Raw genomic sequence first — 16,894 nt, forward strand, 5'->3', positions numbered from 1 at the left:
TTCTTTGAAGCTGAGACAGGAATTTAATATCGATGACTACAATATACATCTTAAATGCTTATGGCAGTGCCTGGGGTTTCCCCTTCTTTTACTGAGCTAATGAACAAAGGCTTTTTCCAGACCTAATGTCTCCATTCTTGTTCAGCACCATGGGGTGTAGTTTTAAAGGTTTACTGGCTCATTTACATTTCCCTTATTTTTCTTAAAATAAGCCAGCTGGGTAACCCTTGCTGTCTCAGTATCCTCTATTAAGACATATACATTTAATTCAGTTACAATAGTACATGTACATTTCTTTTCATTCCAGCAGGGTACATTGTTGATACATTTTAACACAAGCAAACCTCACAAATACATTTTCAACACAAGCATCTGTACAAATAAGTTTGATATACAAATAACATATAATTATTTAAAAATTCCAGTTAGCTGTGCTGGCACAAGTCATACATCTACTGTCTTTCTTCTCCTGGCTTGGGTGGTCATACCTCCTATCGTCACAGAAGTATTAGCAATTAGTGCCAAAAATAACAAGTAAGCCATGCAGGGGATTGTACATTATGTCAAAATGAAAAATTATTATTATTATTATTAATATTGATATGTGCTTACTGGTATGTTCTAACTGGTCAGAGACCCTTTTCAGCAGAGGCCCAGGGAGACAAGCTCCACTTGACTTTACAAAAATAAATAAATAAATAAATAAATAAATAAATAATACATTTTTGCATTACAATTTTCAAATAGTTGTACATTAAAAAATTCAACAATTTATAAATACATATGAGCAGCATACATTCAGCAAAATATAACAATACCAATGAGTGCATAATTTTAACAACGTATTTATATTACTTAAAACGTTGATTTGTAAGAGATCTTCCTTTTAGGGCTACATTAGCTAGTGTAAATTATCAGTTTGTGAAGCTCAAGTTATATTTGGATTTTTGAGTCTTAGAGGACAATGTACAGAGTTGGTATTCTAGGTTTTAAATGCACAGCTATTTTTATAAATATAAGATCATGCTACCTGTTATATGTAGTTTCCTTTAATAAAAAATGTTACCAGGGACAGATTTGTTATTCAACTTATTATAAGTTCTCTTTATGTGGTTGAATGGGAACAACCAAATACTGGCACAATTAAAAAAGTACTCAATGCAATTTGAATAAATTATACAAAAGATGAATGTCAGGACAACCTCACTGTATAGTTCAAGGGGGCATAATTTGTTAATAATCCTTCAGAGATTCAGACAAATGATCATCTCAAGCCTCAAAAGAATGAATTATTTTGAGAGAAGCACATACATCCTTTTCCTTTGCCAAAAAAACAAGAAAACTATAGAACATGGTAGTGATACTTATCATTTGGTTAGCATGATTTACAGTATTAATATATTAAATTAAATATGCAATTATGCATATATTAATTCACTTTTGAAAGTCCTTTAGGTGCACTATATCATGCCCTTGACTGCATAATGTTGTTATACTTTTTGAAGTAAGGAAGCCATGCTTTATTAAATCATCTTTAGAAGCAGTATATGCATGAATAGAGATTTAGAAGCTACTTAGTCTGCAATTTCATCATTTAGTTCCAGATGGCACATATTATCATCAGTGGAATAACCTGCAAAAATGTATTATATGATGTTAACAGTTTTCTAACTGGAACACTTAAGTTTGTTGATGAGTAATACTAAATGATACATTTCACTTACATTTTAACAAAAGGGTCTGAATATCCATTGGCATCCATAGCTGCCAAATGGACACAACGTACGATTCCTACAATAAGGCCTCCCTGCTGAGTACTGTATAACAGGGACACAAGTATTCTTCCTCGTTCTTCTGTTTCACTGCCACGCTCTGTCTAAATGGAGGAAAAAAGAACCAAGCATCACTCTGGAGAAGGGCAAAATTACATTGCTAGTGCATAGCAACCATAATAACTTAGGTCTTTAGCAGCAGTTTTTAGTTTCTTTGAGGATTCTCAACACTGTTTAAAGCAAAAAATGTTCAGTAAGCATCTATAAACAAAATGAAGCAGTGTTTTAGAGAAGCAAAACCATGCATGTGAGAGATATGATCAGGTTTTATTGCATTTATTTTGTCAAGACAAATAATAAGAAAAAAATAAAATGCAGATAATTTAACCACAGAGACAGAAGATGAGGCTGTAAATGCATGTGTGTGTGTGTGTGTGTGTGTGTGTGTGTGTGTGTGTGTGTGTGTGTGTGTGTGTGTGTGTGTGTGTGTGTGTGTGTGTGTGTGTGTGTGTGTGTGTGTGTGTGTGTGTGTGTGTGTGTGCATGTTTGTGTATGTAACAGGGAATTATATATTCTTCCATTTACCTGCAATACACAAAATCCATTTCCAAAGAAACATCTTGGCATTACCAAAGAATTAATCTTGTGAGAACATTATTGCACATGATCCTTGCCATGTTTCATGTCATTACACTTCAAATCACAATTATCTTCACAATCACATCTGTAGCCATAAGTAACACAACTCTTACATTTTTATTACAGTACTTGAGCTTTACAGATATATGTTATTATGAATTGTAATGATGATACTATACAGATTGAACAATTTTATTTCATAATTATAAAATAGTTATATCAGCAACTAGATAACAAAAACATAGGCACTGAAATAATTAAATATGTGGAAAAGTATGTGACAACAGTATGGTAATAAGGAATAGAGTTGGTCTTGCATTAGGTTATGAGTGTAGCAAATACAAGAAGTCTTTGTTATATATAACATTATACTACATTACAATAAACTTGGGTTTCCCATATCTGTTGTGACGCACACTATGGAGGGGATTCATAAAGGTTACCACAAGGTGTACACCATGTGTACACTTTGTGTAACTTCTCAGAATGAATAGACAGCTGAGGTATTGTTGTAGGGCTGTTCTTCAATTCAGAAAAGTTACCTCAAGGTGTACACGTAGTGTACATCTTCTGTTAACCTTTATGAATGTCCTCTGTATCTATAAATGCTAGTATATTCCCTCATAAAATTAATATCAGGAGTTGACTGATGTGTGGGACAATAAGAGGTTCAGCCGTCTAGTGTGCAATTATAGTAGAAAGGACAGGATTCATAACAGGATTCATAATAGAATACTAAGCCCCATTATGTTGGGACTGTAAACCTTGTAAAATAATGATCACAAATCCAAAACATCTCAAAGTGAAAATTTCAAGTAAAAATGATATGTTTTACTGGTGGATACAGTATGATTCCTTGAACATCAATTATTGAACAGAATGCCAGTTGTTGCTTCCCATAGGAAATCATTGCTTGCAAGATCTGTAAATGTGCACCACCAGTGGTGATGCTCTTTTTTTGGGGGGGGGGGTATTTTTTTCCTGTCCTCAAGTTACTGTAACTGTGGTGTTTGTATATATAGGGTGTGGGGATCATGCCAATCATATAGGAGGGTACAGGTGCCAGCCCCCTGCAAAAACACTTACATTTTTCTGTGTTTTTTCTTTTGAGAATTAGGTTTCAGCAGTTAGGATAATTGGGGTATTGGTGTTCCACAATGATCTACAGTGGAATCTACAGAAATGAAAAAAGTAAATATATTTCATTTTGCATGAGATTATACCCCACAAACCCCTCAATATGAGAGAATTTGCCATGATGGCACTATTCTCTAAATATACTAGTCTAAAATTGCACAAAATTAAAAAAGATGGAAAAGTGATAAGACAAAAAAATCACATCCCTTTCCTCAGGCAGTACAATGAAATATCAATGTTACATCATCTTCCCTTAAAGATACTCTGTGAAAAAACATCAGCCTAAACAGGACATAAAAGAGTGAGTTCCCCCTGGATGTGATACTACCCAAGCTGGAGGAGTGTCCAAGTTAGGGTACCATTAGCCAACAGTGAGCATATGCTATCATGATGCTTGGAGTAGAGAAGGTAAGAATACAAAGACAAATTGGTGTGGGATTTTAAGGGTGTGAATTATGATGAGTTGGGAAGAAAGTTAAAACTCAATTAATTGACTGGAGGCAGGCTGAGAAACTAAAACTAAGGGAATAGGTCAGAGGGGCAGTACTAGGGTATATGGACAAAGGTTTGATGATGGGGCAAAAAGTAAACGGCCATGTGCCTACAAAGAAAGGTAAAGCTTGCAGTTAGGACAAAAGACAAAGAAGGAAGAATAGAAGTGAAGAGGCACAATACAAGGAGGGAAGTAGATTAACAAAGGAGTTAAATACAGAAAAGATGCAAGCTTAATGGAAGTTGTGGATCAGGAAGGGTAGCAAAGACCTTTTTAGGTATATAGCAGGAATAAGAGAGGAAAGGATGGACCTAGCCTGTCTATGAAGATAAGAGATGACTACAACAGGCAAGGTCCTAAATGAACATTTTGCTTCAGCTTTCAAAAAGGAAAAGAAGTGGAGGGTCAACTTGAGAAAGGAGATTGGCTAAATTAGGTAGAATTGGTTGGCTCTGCCAGGTGTTTGCCTAGCTGTGAATATAATTGTTTAAACTCTGAGAGGAGAAGGGAGAGCCTTAGGTTTTGGGATCTATGAACGGTCAAAGTGACTGTTTGAATGAAGTTTGTTTTGGGCTTCCTTAAATTGATGGCTTCTTTAGAGAAAGAGTGGAGGTAATAAGTCTGTAGAGAAGGTAACATTTTGCTGGTATGGCAAAGAAAGGTATTCATTTTTGGAAATTTAAAGAGTAGATTCACTAGAAAAGCATCTGCGTACTAGTTAAGAAGTAGTTAGTTATTTTTGATAATACTGTGGTGGTATTTTCTTTGGGAGAGGATTTGGTTTTGAAATTCTGCTGTGATGCTTGGAAGGCCAATTTCCATATGATGTAGAAGATGCCTGTTCCTGTTGGTGCTCCTCCTCCTTCTAGAGAAAATTGAACTTTCCCAGCATAAAAACAGGAGTTGTGTTACTTTGACTGTGGTTTCTTGAATGTGAAGAATGAAGTTTAGTGTGTTTTCACGTCTAATACATAGATAAATCAACTGAATGGTTGTACTCTGGGTGCTACCTTGATATTCTTCAGTAGACCACTTTAGGGGACTGTCTGATGTATTGACTGTTTCCAAAATCACGGCTTTGGTGTTAGAGATATTGAATACTAAACCATTGTTTTTAAGCCAATTAGATAAATAGGAAAGATCTTGCTCTACCTAGTTATGTTTGCTAGGCAGTTTAAAATTACAGATTAAACTGTCATCTGCATAATACTGTATTTGGGAATGTGAGTGAACAGGAATTAAGTAACAAGATAACTATTGGGGGCTATAACTGATCTATGAAGAAAACCCCGAATTAGAATTGCATATTGTAATGTCTTAATGGAGAATGATCCTTTTTTGAGGTAGCTGGTAAACCATTTCAGTCCATTCCGGTTGAATTCTGAGTTATTCAGTGCTGATAAAAAGGAGTTGTTTCGGTACTTTTCCATTAAACCCCTACCACTCCTCTCGCCTTATTCCTAAGAACCATGGTTATTTTGTTGTTTCAACTGACCTGTTCCCTCTTCTAGCTGATTTTTTACCTTTTACTTGATCAGGTTGTTACATTTCTGCACTTTAAATTACTGTTGCAATCAATGATGACTTCATGAGGTCAGAACACGCAATTATGGGGAAGTTTACACTCTTCAAAATAAGAAACCGCTTCTCTTTCAGACCCTCACCTATGATTTTCCACCACTGTTTCTATGATGTGTAATGATCACAGATTGTGATCTGCTGTCGTATAAGGTTTGACTTCTAAGCAACTGTCTGACATTGTTTACTGTACTGCATTTGTTTATGCGTGGGTTCGGTACTACACAACGCGTGTAACACAAACAAGAGTAAGGTTAACCCAATAGTTACCAGCTGTCCAGATTTCTGCTAGATGTCCATGTTTTGCCTCATGGTTCTGATCAGTTTGTTGTAAAGTTTGTGGTTTTTGGGCATATCGTTGAGGGTTGAAATCCGTAAGTAATGACATACAGATTTCTGAGTTTAAGACTTCATCCACTCATCACATGGCATGGGGTCGGGGTGTCAGTTCGACAGTGACAATCATCTACAGGCAAGGTTTACATTCTTCAAAAGAAGAAACTGCAATGCTGTGTTTTGCCCATTTTTCCTCACCACTTCAGATTGCCTTCTTTCCAACAGCATCCAATTCCTTGCTATATCATTTTTGTTGGTGTTGTAGGAAAGAAGGCAATCCAAACTGGCGAGGAAATACCGGCAAAACATAGCACTGCGAACTGGTAGGGGTTTAATGGAAAAGTACTGTTGTTTCTTAAATATACTTTTATTGTTAATTCAGAACATGTAGACTTTTTACAGCAACAAAATGTATGTTTCTTACTTGTACACCCCTTCTAAAATAGCCCTGTAACTGGACATTTGATTGAGTAAATGGAGTCTTTTAGTTGGTAAAATACAGTTGCCAACACAAAAAGATCCATTTAGACAAGTCAAAAATATAATTAAATTTGTCACTATTAGCCTTTCACACCAAATTCTAAAAGTTACTAATAAAAAAAGACTTTACGTTCCCTTTTTTCCTGACACATCATTGCAAACAACAACCAATGCTACTTGCTTAAGTAGCATATAAAAAACCTAAAAATGAAAAAGTGTCACAGTGACTAACAGTGGAAAGAAGTATCTTGGTGACAAAGTGCATTCTGAATAGTGCACATGCATGGACTGTATTGCAAAACTACTCCTTCACTATCAGCGACAACTATGTAATGTAAGACAAAGAAGTTCATTTGTATAGCAGAGTTATTAAAAAGGGTCAAACATATCTTTGCGTAATAGTTTCATTGTATAATACTAATATTACTTGACTATCACTGAGAGTGAACGTACCCGCTTTCATTGAAATGTACACGTGCAGTATTTGTCCTTCTGGGTAAAACTGCATCTGCCATGGATCCCTTTGGAGGTATAAGACTCACCCGGTGAAGGGATATGTCCAGGTTACAGGCCTTTATGCAATGGTACCATTTTATTTAGTTTGGGATTATTAATACGCTATATCAGCAGGATATCAGAGGCCAGGAGCACCAGATCTTGCACTGGCACAAGCTGAAATACATGCAAAAGAGATGCACAGGGGCTTCATGCTACATTGGACATCAGGTGAGTAGGATGGCTTGCATGTTTTTGTAAGGCCAGCTCCTTGTCAACACCAAATGCAAAGACTGTACATGGAGGGAAAACACCAGAGATGATAGGACAGAATTCACTTCATACCAGGTGATCAGTACTGTTACAATGTATCATTTTCCAGTCTGACTTGGTGCTTAGTGTGCTTAGTGCTTAGTCTGCTTAGTGCTGCTAGCACTTACAGATGCTATAGTATCAAACTGGGTTGCTACTCCTCATCACTTTTGTTTAGTACATACTTTTTAGTTAAAATAGATGCTAAGCAGTGTGACTGAGTGTTCTGTGATTCACTTTGAAGGAAAGCAATAAGTTAAATACAGAACACCATATTACGGCTAAAAGTCCTGTTTTGCTGCCAAGTCAGAGCGATCCTTAGTTGTTTTAACTGCTGTACCATAAGAAATATTATAGCAATGTAGATATGTAAATGTCTGTGTTGCGATATTTAAGTACTGTTATATACAAATGTTGTCATAGTTTACTACTGCTATATATGTGATAGAACTGTCTCTTTAAATTCATGGGCTACCTAAATTATCTGGTATATATCACTAAGTAAGGTGTTATTTTATGTCAAGGGCTTCATATGCGAATAACAGTTGCCTGAGCCTTTTTTACTAAACACTTTGTACCTGTGTAAATAGTATAACGTGCTGCTACTCTTAAACCCAATACCCTTCCTGCCTGGGTGATAATTTATTATTTCAGTTACTTTTTACAGCACTTCTCTCTCATTCCTCTTTCAGAGACCTTAACGTAATAAATGTTTTTGTCTCCAACTTTGCATTTAGTGACCACTGTCCCTGCGAACGGGTTCTCTCTTAGTCCCCCAATTGCTGAATCCTTGGCCATTGGCCACATCTGCAGTGAAGAAACCAGCCACGAGGACTCAAGGGGTTTAAAAAGAAAATAAGTTACTGTAGGTGTCTAGCTATGTTTCCTTCTTAGCCTACTACTGTAGAAAGCACCTGGTCTAAAGCAGAAATAACTGGCTCTACCCATGGCTAGGGACTGCAGTTGCACCCCCCCACCCCCATTCTGCTGTAAATACATTCCACAGTTAACTTTTCCTTTTTGCTATCAGTAAACCAAGATAAAGCTCTAGGTGAAAAAAGGTAACCCAGTAGATACACTGGAACTGCCCACTTGTAAAATAGAGGCAAGAAGGTACTTAAACTGCCACTTTTTGTCTGTTTCAAACTAGGTATCTACCCAGAAAGGACACAGCTGAAATCAGGTCTATAGAGTGTTTTTCCCTACTAGATTCTAATAACTCCTAACAATTTGGCTATTTAGACACTTACCCTGCAATCTTTAGCCTGGGGGAGTTCTAGCCCACTCCATTCGCTACACTCACTCTGTTCCCCTCCCTGCCCCCTATTCCTACCCACCCCCAGTACCTCTACATTTATTCTTAGCCTTAAACCCACCCCTAATTGCCAGCAATTAGGCTACACCACTACTCACCCCTATTCCTACATCCAACACAATAATGCTACTACCTAATATAATAGCAATCCTAACCTATGTAGTTCTAGCTCACATTACATCCTATCAAGGCTCCACAGTCACATGCCCCAACAATTTCCACTGTACTCTCTCAACACCCTCCCTCAAACATTTACAGTATAACTACACAACCCCTGCCACCAAAACCATCCTCCCAATACACCCACTCCATTACCAAACACCTAACACACTCAAAAATAAAATATCCCTAAGATGCCATAAGCAATTTACTATGTATATAAAACATATCCTAAACACCCTCAATAAAATAGCCCTCGCTGGAGACATCCATACAAACCCTAGTCCAAGCAAACCCCCCCCCACAACTCCCCCCCACAACTCAACTCCTAGCCAACAAGAAAACAACAGACCTACTTATAATGTCCCTAAACATCAGAAGCATAGGCGATACAATCCAATAACTACACACCAGCATAAGCATATATTCCCCAGATATTCTCTTCCTAACTGAAACCTGGCTCAAACCTCACATCCAAAGTGAGGAAATACTTCCACCTGAATACAACATCCTTCTCATAGACAGATTGTCCAAAAAAGGAGGTGGTGCAGAATTGATATTTAAACACCACCTCAATATTCAACTCCTGAACTCATCTGCCCCTCACCAAAACAATGAATAAATCCTTTATGCCAATCTCAAACTAAACCCAAACAAAACAATCAATATCATAGGATGCTATTTCCCACCAGGGCAAAATATTACAACCCTAGAAAATCACCTGAGCTGGGCTACTCTATCTCTACCCCAGGAAACCATCATTCTCTGTGTCTTTAACATCAACTGGCTATCCTGTAATAAGAGTCTCCCAACCATTCACCTTAATCTCCATGGATTTACTCAACTCATTCAATCCTCTAACCGAATCAACAAAAACTTTAACAATCATACCTTACTTGACTGGATCCTAGTGAACAAAGCCCCTCACTCTTATCTAGCAGGCTGCTTACCTGACAATCTTAGTGACCACTCCCCCACTTTCCTAATTCAGCACCACACAAACAGTCTGAAACCCATTATCCACAGGCAAATATGGAACAAGTCCAACTTCAACCCCAACTCCTTCATCTCCTCCCTGCAAAAAATTAACTGGTCACCACTAAAATACCTCAACCTAGATGAGGCTGTCCACTTCTTCAACAGTACCTTCCTCTCCATCCTAAACACCCATGCTCCTGTAAGAAATGCCAAAGTCAGATCCAGGCATGCCCCATGGTTACAAAAGACCACCAGGACCCTAATGAAATCCAGAGATAAGGCCTGGGAGCACTGGCGACTAACAAAAAATGACTCAGATAGGCAATCATTCCTTGAACTGCACAATAAAGCCAAAAAGCATATAAAATTAGACAAATCCCTCTACTATAAATCCACCCTAAACTCTACCAACCACAACCCTAAACAGTTCTGGTCCACTATTAACACTATCCTCCACCCAGGGAAGGTTGATACTCCCCAGCCGTCCATTCCCCCCTCCACTAGCGGTATTGTTGAATCCTTCAACAAACACTTCACTGAAACTATAACATCTCTAAACAAACAACACTTCCCTACAACAGCCCCCCCCCCAACTCCTAACCCTAAACCACCCACTCCTCTTTTCTTCTTCACCTCAGTACCTACTTCCAACATAAAAAGATTATTGTTAGAACTTAAACCCACCAAACTCGCAGCTGACAACCTCCTCTCTGAATACTTGAAAATTGCAGCTGATACACCAGCCTACCCAATTTCAGTTCTAATCAACTGTTCCATAACAGAAGGCTATATTCCCTTGATAGGGAAAATATCCCACATCATTCCCCTCCACAAAGGCACCCTTCCACTGACCTCTCTAATTACCGCCCCATTGCTATCCTCTCTCCTCTCTCCAAGATACTTGAAAAATGTATTAACACCCAGGTCTCCAACTACCTCCTAGCTAATAATCTCCTCTCCAAAACCCAACATGGTTTCAGGCCATATCACAGCACTACCTCCACTCTGCTCTCCTTTACCAACACTATACTTCATCACAAAAACAATGGCCTCTTCTCTACTGCCGTATTTCTAGATCTCTCAAAGGCCTTTGACATGGTATCTCATAAGCTACTACTCTCTACTCTCCCCAACCTCTCCTTCTCACAATCAGCCTGCAACTGGTTCCACAGCTATCTACATGGATGCCAGCAATCAGTAATCTGGGATGATAACATATCACCTCACCTACCAGTTACTCTTGGAGTTCCCCAAGGGTCTATCCTTGGCCCTCTGCTATTCTCACTTTTCACTAACAACCTACACACTGTCACCACACAAGCATCTCTTATACAGTACGCAGATGACTCTACTCTTATCTGCTCTGCCTCCACTCTGCCAGAACTACAACAAATCACACAGGAATAATTCTCTTCTGTAGAAAGATGGCTATCCAATGTTCAGCTCCTACTCAACCCAAGTAAGACAAAACTTTTCCTGTTCCAACCTTCCAAAGCCACCCAAAACACCCCCCACTTTAACATTCTTGCCAAAGACAATACCGTCATCTCTCCATTAGTACACACAAAATTACTTGATGTGGAAACAGACAACAAACTTAGACTTAGACTTGACACCCACATATCTCTCACAATAAAAAAGTTCAAAAGAAACTTGGTGCATTATATCGAAGCCGCCAATTCCTAACCAAGGCATCTAGAATCTCCATAGCCAATTCCCAGCTAATCTCCACCCTACTCTATGCATTCCCCATACCTTAAACAGACAGACCTACACAAGCTTTATGCTTGTTACAACAAAATTGCTAAATTTGCCACTGGAACCTCCTACCGCAGCCATCATTGTATCTCCCTTAAAGAACTAAACTGGCTAGAACTCTCACAACTCCTTCACTTTAATCAATTCACCCTCACTTATAAATTTATTAACTACCCCCTTAACATCCCTTCCCTTCAAACCCTTCTCCAACCCTATCACCCCACTAGGCCCCTAAGATCAAGCAACAAAAATCAAGTCACTGTTATCAAACCCAAAAACTCAGCAGGAGACGCCATATTTTCATGCACCATAGCTAAACTTTGGAACAATCTTCCACCCTCTATAACTACTCTACCTTCCAGCAGCCTTTTCAAGACTGCACTCAAATTCCACTTAAATTTGCACTGGTTTTGTTCTTGATCTAATCCAGACTAACACCCCCACCCTTACCCCCCCCACCTAGACTCTTAACCCAACTATACTACCGCCACTACTAACCACAGTCAGAAATAGCTAATTGTCTACACACTTTAACATCATGTCTGACAACTTTGTTATTAATATTATAAACGACAAGAAACTATCGTAACTTGCAACATTTACTGTATATACTGTTGATAATCAATATCTTGTTATTGTATTAAAGCCAAAACCTGTAATGTTGTTTACTATTGCTGCAACTTTGTATCTCTATTTATCATCTACATGATGTGGAGCTTTTCTTCCCGGGCATCCGCTGAAAAAGGACCTACGTCCAGTCGGAATTTCCCGGTAAGTAAATGTAAATAAATAAATACATACTGGTGTTGTATCTCCACCTGTGAGTACATACTTTCCCCTGATCATCCCCCAGTTTTGTAGACTTGCAGTGTCCTCCTGTGTTCACTAAGCTCATTTTTTTGTTGTAAACTGGTTTGAAACTCTGCAGTAAGAGTTTCATTTGGTACAGTACTCCGTGATACCAAACAACAATTTCTGCAACAGTTTAGTTAGTTCAGTATTCCAAGGGTGAAGCCATGGGGGGATTAATGAACATACTGCTACATGTATACGTCTGTGTACACATCACAGCACGTTTTTAGGATTTAGCAAGTGCCCAAACCTGGCATTGCAAGGTAATCTAGCATGAAGACATGCAGCATCACATAGGGATGGTCCTGCAGCTGTGCTGAATGGTAATGAGGCACTATAGAGAGAGGCAAATGCTTATTAGTCATGCATTCTCTCTCTCCCCTATGGAATTACCTCCAGGAAGGCATCAAGATGTGAGTGATTCAAAAAAATCACTCAGCCATGTGTAAATCATCACAGCCTGCTCCACCACATCATGGTATTAAATACAGCCAAAAGGCTGTGGCTAACTACCTACGGTGACAGTGGTACGGGAATCGGAGGGTGGGGGGAGCCACAAGTCACCAGGGAAATATTTAACTTCAGTGCCTTAATGGCACCAGCAGCAGTACAGGGATTGGGGTGTACAGGGAAACACTAGCCACCAGGGATTAGTTTACAGTAAAGTGCCATAATGGCAACAACTTCAAGACAGGGATCATGTGTTGGGAGAGCCATGGAAGGGCAGACAGGTGCAGGTCAGGGACAGGTATGGGAACTGTGGTGTGTGGGTGGGTGTGTGAGTGTGAGAGACACAGTGACTGGAGGAAGCTAATGCTTACACTAGCAGCAGTATACTACCACAATCAGTAGATCAGCAATGATCTACACATCACTGCAGTAAATGTGGTTCAGAAACATGCAAATTAGCCAATAATGAGGTGTTACCTCATCATGGCTAGCATGTCTCTGAATCACAAAATACCACATCATAGGAACAGGGTCTAGTACAAGTTACATGGCTCAAGCTAGGATCTTGAATAAATCTCCATGCATGACTGTGAACCTTATCACCCAGGTTTGATAATCAGCCCAAATTGTGGAGGAGGTGATGACACAAGTTAGAGGAATGATAAATCTCTGCCTGCTGACCTGTTCTTGGGGAATAATGTGGGGATGTGCTGGAGACACATAATCAGGACAGCAGTATTGGGTAGTAATACTGTGGCCTTGCTATGAGATATAAATTATGTGAGCAAATGAGAAGAATGCTACTATACCAGTGTAAGCAGTTCCCTTGCATTGCATTGTTACTGCACATCAACCTCATGATATAAATGCGGGACAACAGAAAAAGCAGGATTCAAGACAAAAATCCATCTGGCTGCAGTATGGTGATTCTTGTGTCTTCACATTTTTCCCTGGTCATGGGGGATGTTTATAGCCTAAGAAGTCCAGGCCAAAGTAGATGGCCTTTGGCTCACCAAGTTCACTGATGATTGCAAACTGGGAACAATCACTGAGTCCCCAATGATGTCGACATATTACAAGAAGGGCTAACACAAACAAATGATTGGTGCCAAAGCCATGGTCTAAAACTAAATGCAAAAAATGCATTATTATTCCCTTTGGCAAAACAGAATTCCCTACAAATTACAATACTGACAGCACACCCCTGATTTCCAATCCAGTATTGTGAGACTTGGGAACACAGGTTGACAGGAATCTGAACTTTGACCACCAAGTTTCCACAGTGGTAAGGGAAGCCTTCTATGTAGTGCACCTCACAAGCAAGGGCATAGCATCCAGGTCAAGGGATGTTATAACTCCACTGTATTCAACCCTCATCAGACCATTAATAGAAGGTAATACACCCTTTTGCATGTACCTCACCAGACACCTGCAGCAGCAGGAGAGACCTCGAAGGTTTCTCACTAAAAGAATACAGGGACTCCAAACCATGTCCTACATGGACAGGCTGAAAGCCCTGTCACTTTACTCTGCATCTTCTAGGCTGCTGAGAGGTGACTTGTATCTGGCCTATAGGGCAATCTCCAACCATGCCCTAATGGAAATGCTGCACATTTGCAAATTAAATGGCACAAGAGTCACTCACTCTATGGATCTCAGCCTAGCTTGTGATATTAATAGACCATGCTGGAGAGACATATATGACTCCCAGAGACTGCCACTTCTCTGGAATAGACTTTGTATTCACATAAAATAGGGCTCCTCACTGACCCTATTCAAACACAACCTAGATAACTGATGAAAAATAGACAAATAAAAATATTTATAACAAAAAACAATACAAAACCAACAAAAATAATTCACAAATCAGCTTCTTTAATAATCCATGAACAGGGTCATTCAGTAAGCACTTTAGTCTAATGTTAGACTTCTTCAGACTAGATAATTGGATGGGAGAATGTAAATTCACCCCTGGGGTGGCACCCATGTCTGTCATGGACAGGGGTATCCGGTGTTGATCACAGATCCGCTCTGTTCATAAATTCGCTCTGCAAACTACCCAAAAAGAACACATGGGGATACTTGGGATTAACAAGGCTAGGCTTGTAAAGGCTCTAGAGCCGCTTGCCTAGTAACCCCCTATGACTCTATGAACCAAAAGGTCTTTCCATTCAGTATGGCAAGACCAGCCAGTGAAGGGTTATGTCCATGACCCTCCACTATGTGGTAAAATCAGTGAGAGAAGAAGCTGTAAGGAAATGGAGATCAAAAGTCAGAGGTAGTGGGCCAAAAACATCTGCAGCTTTTTAGGCAGCAGTTCCTCTTTTGTGACCCTTTCTGATGTATGTTTGCAATAGAGCTGACATTTTCATACTACAATAGTTCAGTTCAGATTGTGAACATCAATGACAGTACCCATTTTTTGGGGAAGTGGTTGGTATTAAGGTAGAAATGGGCCATGAATGTTACGTACACATGCAGAACTATGAGTGCTGTTACAGAACGACTAAAATGCATTACAGAAGCCTTGAGTGTTTCATACTAACCTCAGACTTAAGGGAAGGAGGAAGTACCTGGAATACTATCTGAGCCAAACAGTAGAAGAATACAGATTAAGGAAATCAAACCTAGCACTAGATGAAGGCTGCCAGCAGATTATAGCCCCAGTCTTGTTTGCTAAACTGTACAAGTTTCCCTAGTGAAAATGAATATAAATACTAAATGCATCAATGTGCTTTCTTTACTTCTAAAATGTACTTGCCCTGTGCATTCAAAAACTGCTAGATGCTTTTCTATATCAAAGCAATCCACAGTGGTACTGATAGAACCTGCTGAGTGTGGTCTTGTTTATGGGTCTGAGCATGACCAACAAATAACAGAGCCTCTAACAACATTTTATTACAGCTCTGAAAGCACTTTTCTCACGCAGACCATCCTTTCCTTTAGCATATCTTTTTGTTTTTACTCTCATATGTAGTAAATTTTAGACCACTGTTATCAGTGGATCCCTTAATGTTCATAATTTTTTTCTTTTGTTTTCCTCTTTATAATTAATGTTTTTTTTTGTCCTGCATTTTTATCTTTGCTTATTTTTGCTGGGGTTCTTTCCCCTTGGGTCTCCACTGAAAATGGGTTGCTTACTATCAATGCAATGCAAAGAGTTAATAACCTTTTCTTTTTACAATTATTTTGTATTGTGATTGTTATTTAATATTTGTATATTGTTGCTTTATCTTTACTTAAGTTTGCTGGGGCTTTTCCCCATGGGTCTCCACTGAAAATGGGTTTGCAAACTCAGTTTGACTAACCTGGTTAACAAATGTGAAATAAATAAATAAAATAATAAAAATATCATATTGCGTTAATTTTTAATTTGATTTGCATTAATAGAGAGCTATCTGATAGAGGCCACGGTGGTGCAGCGGTTAGCGTTGTCACCTCATAGCAAGAGGTTCTCCAGTTTGATTCTCGGCTGGAGCACCTTCTGTGCGGAGTCTGCATGTCCTCCCTGCGGTTGAGTGAATTTAAAGACATGCAGGTAGGTATGTGCATGTGTGGGTGTGCCTTCGTTGAAGGTTGGGTGCCGGGCTGGCAACTAGACACTGTAAAAAGTCACTGCCAATCATTAGCAGGCCAGAGTTCCACTGTGGCAACCCCTAACTAAGAAAAGCTGAAAGACAGTTTAATAGAGAGCTATCTGATGCAACAAGCAGAGCAGAAATGAAAAAAATATAGTACAGTGTTACCAAATTCATAGGTGTGATGGCTGCAACATGGTGCTGATAGCAATGTCACATCCTGTTCTAGCAACTGCTAATGGTTTCTAAACCTTTGTGGGGAAAATCAGATACTGCTGCTAATCTACACTATGTAGGGGGTAGTCAGTAATCTTTGGTACTACAGAAAAGGGAACCTCCTCCTTCTTCTGTAGCACATCAGAAGTTACTAGAGTTCATTATTGTGCCATTTCTTGGGCAGCTGCTTTTTAATAGAGTAACCCAAATATTATTACTCTGGTCATAGTTGGTGACCAGAGGTAAGAAGAAATAGTTATTCTTTTCGCCCTGATCAGACACATGTCATGTTTGCACTTTTCAATTATATAGTGCAGACATTTTACATACACAAAACAAGGGACTA

The 16,894-nt window shown here is 39.0% G+C and overlaps 1 protein-coding gene across 2 annotated transcripts in view; it reads right to left on the reverse strand.

Annotated features, from left to right (window-relative positions):
* RPH3A (rabphilin 3A) overlaps positions 1–16,894 on the reverse strand; it is a 1,850,086-nt gene that overhangs the window by 128,406 nt on the left and 1,704,786 nt on the right. For both annotated transcript variants that reach the window (XM_044068420.1, XM_044068419.1), the window contains one exon: positions 1,725–1,876. In XM_044068420.1, coding sequence (XP_043924355.1) covers positions 1,725–1,876 — 152 coding nt within the window. The remainder of the gene's footprint in view (positions 1–1,724; positions 1,877–16,894) is intronic.

This window comes from Protopterus annectens, chromosome 4.part0, assembly GCF_019279795.1.
Source record: "Protopterus annectens isolate FY-2018-M chromosome 4.part0, PAN1.0, whole genome shotgun sequence".
NCBI classification, from domain to species: Eukaryota; Metazoa; Chordata; order Ceratodontiformes; family Protopteridae; genus Protopterus; species Protopterus annectens.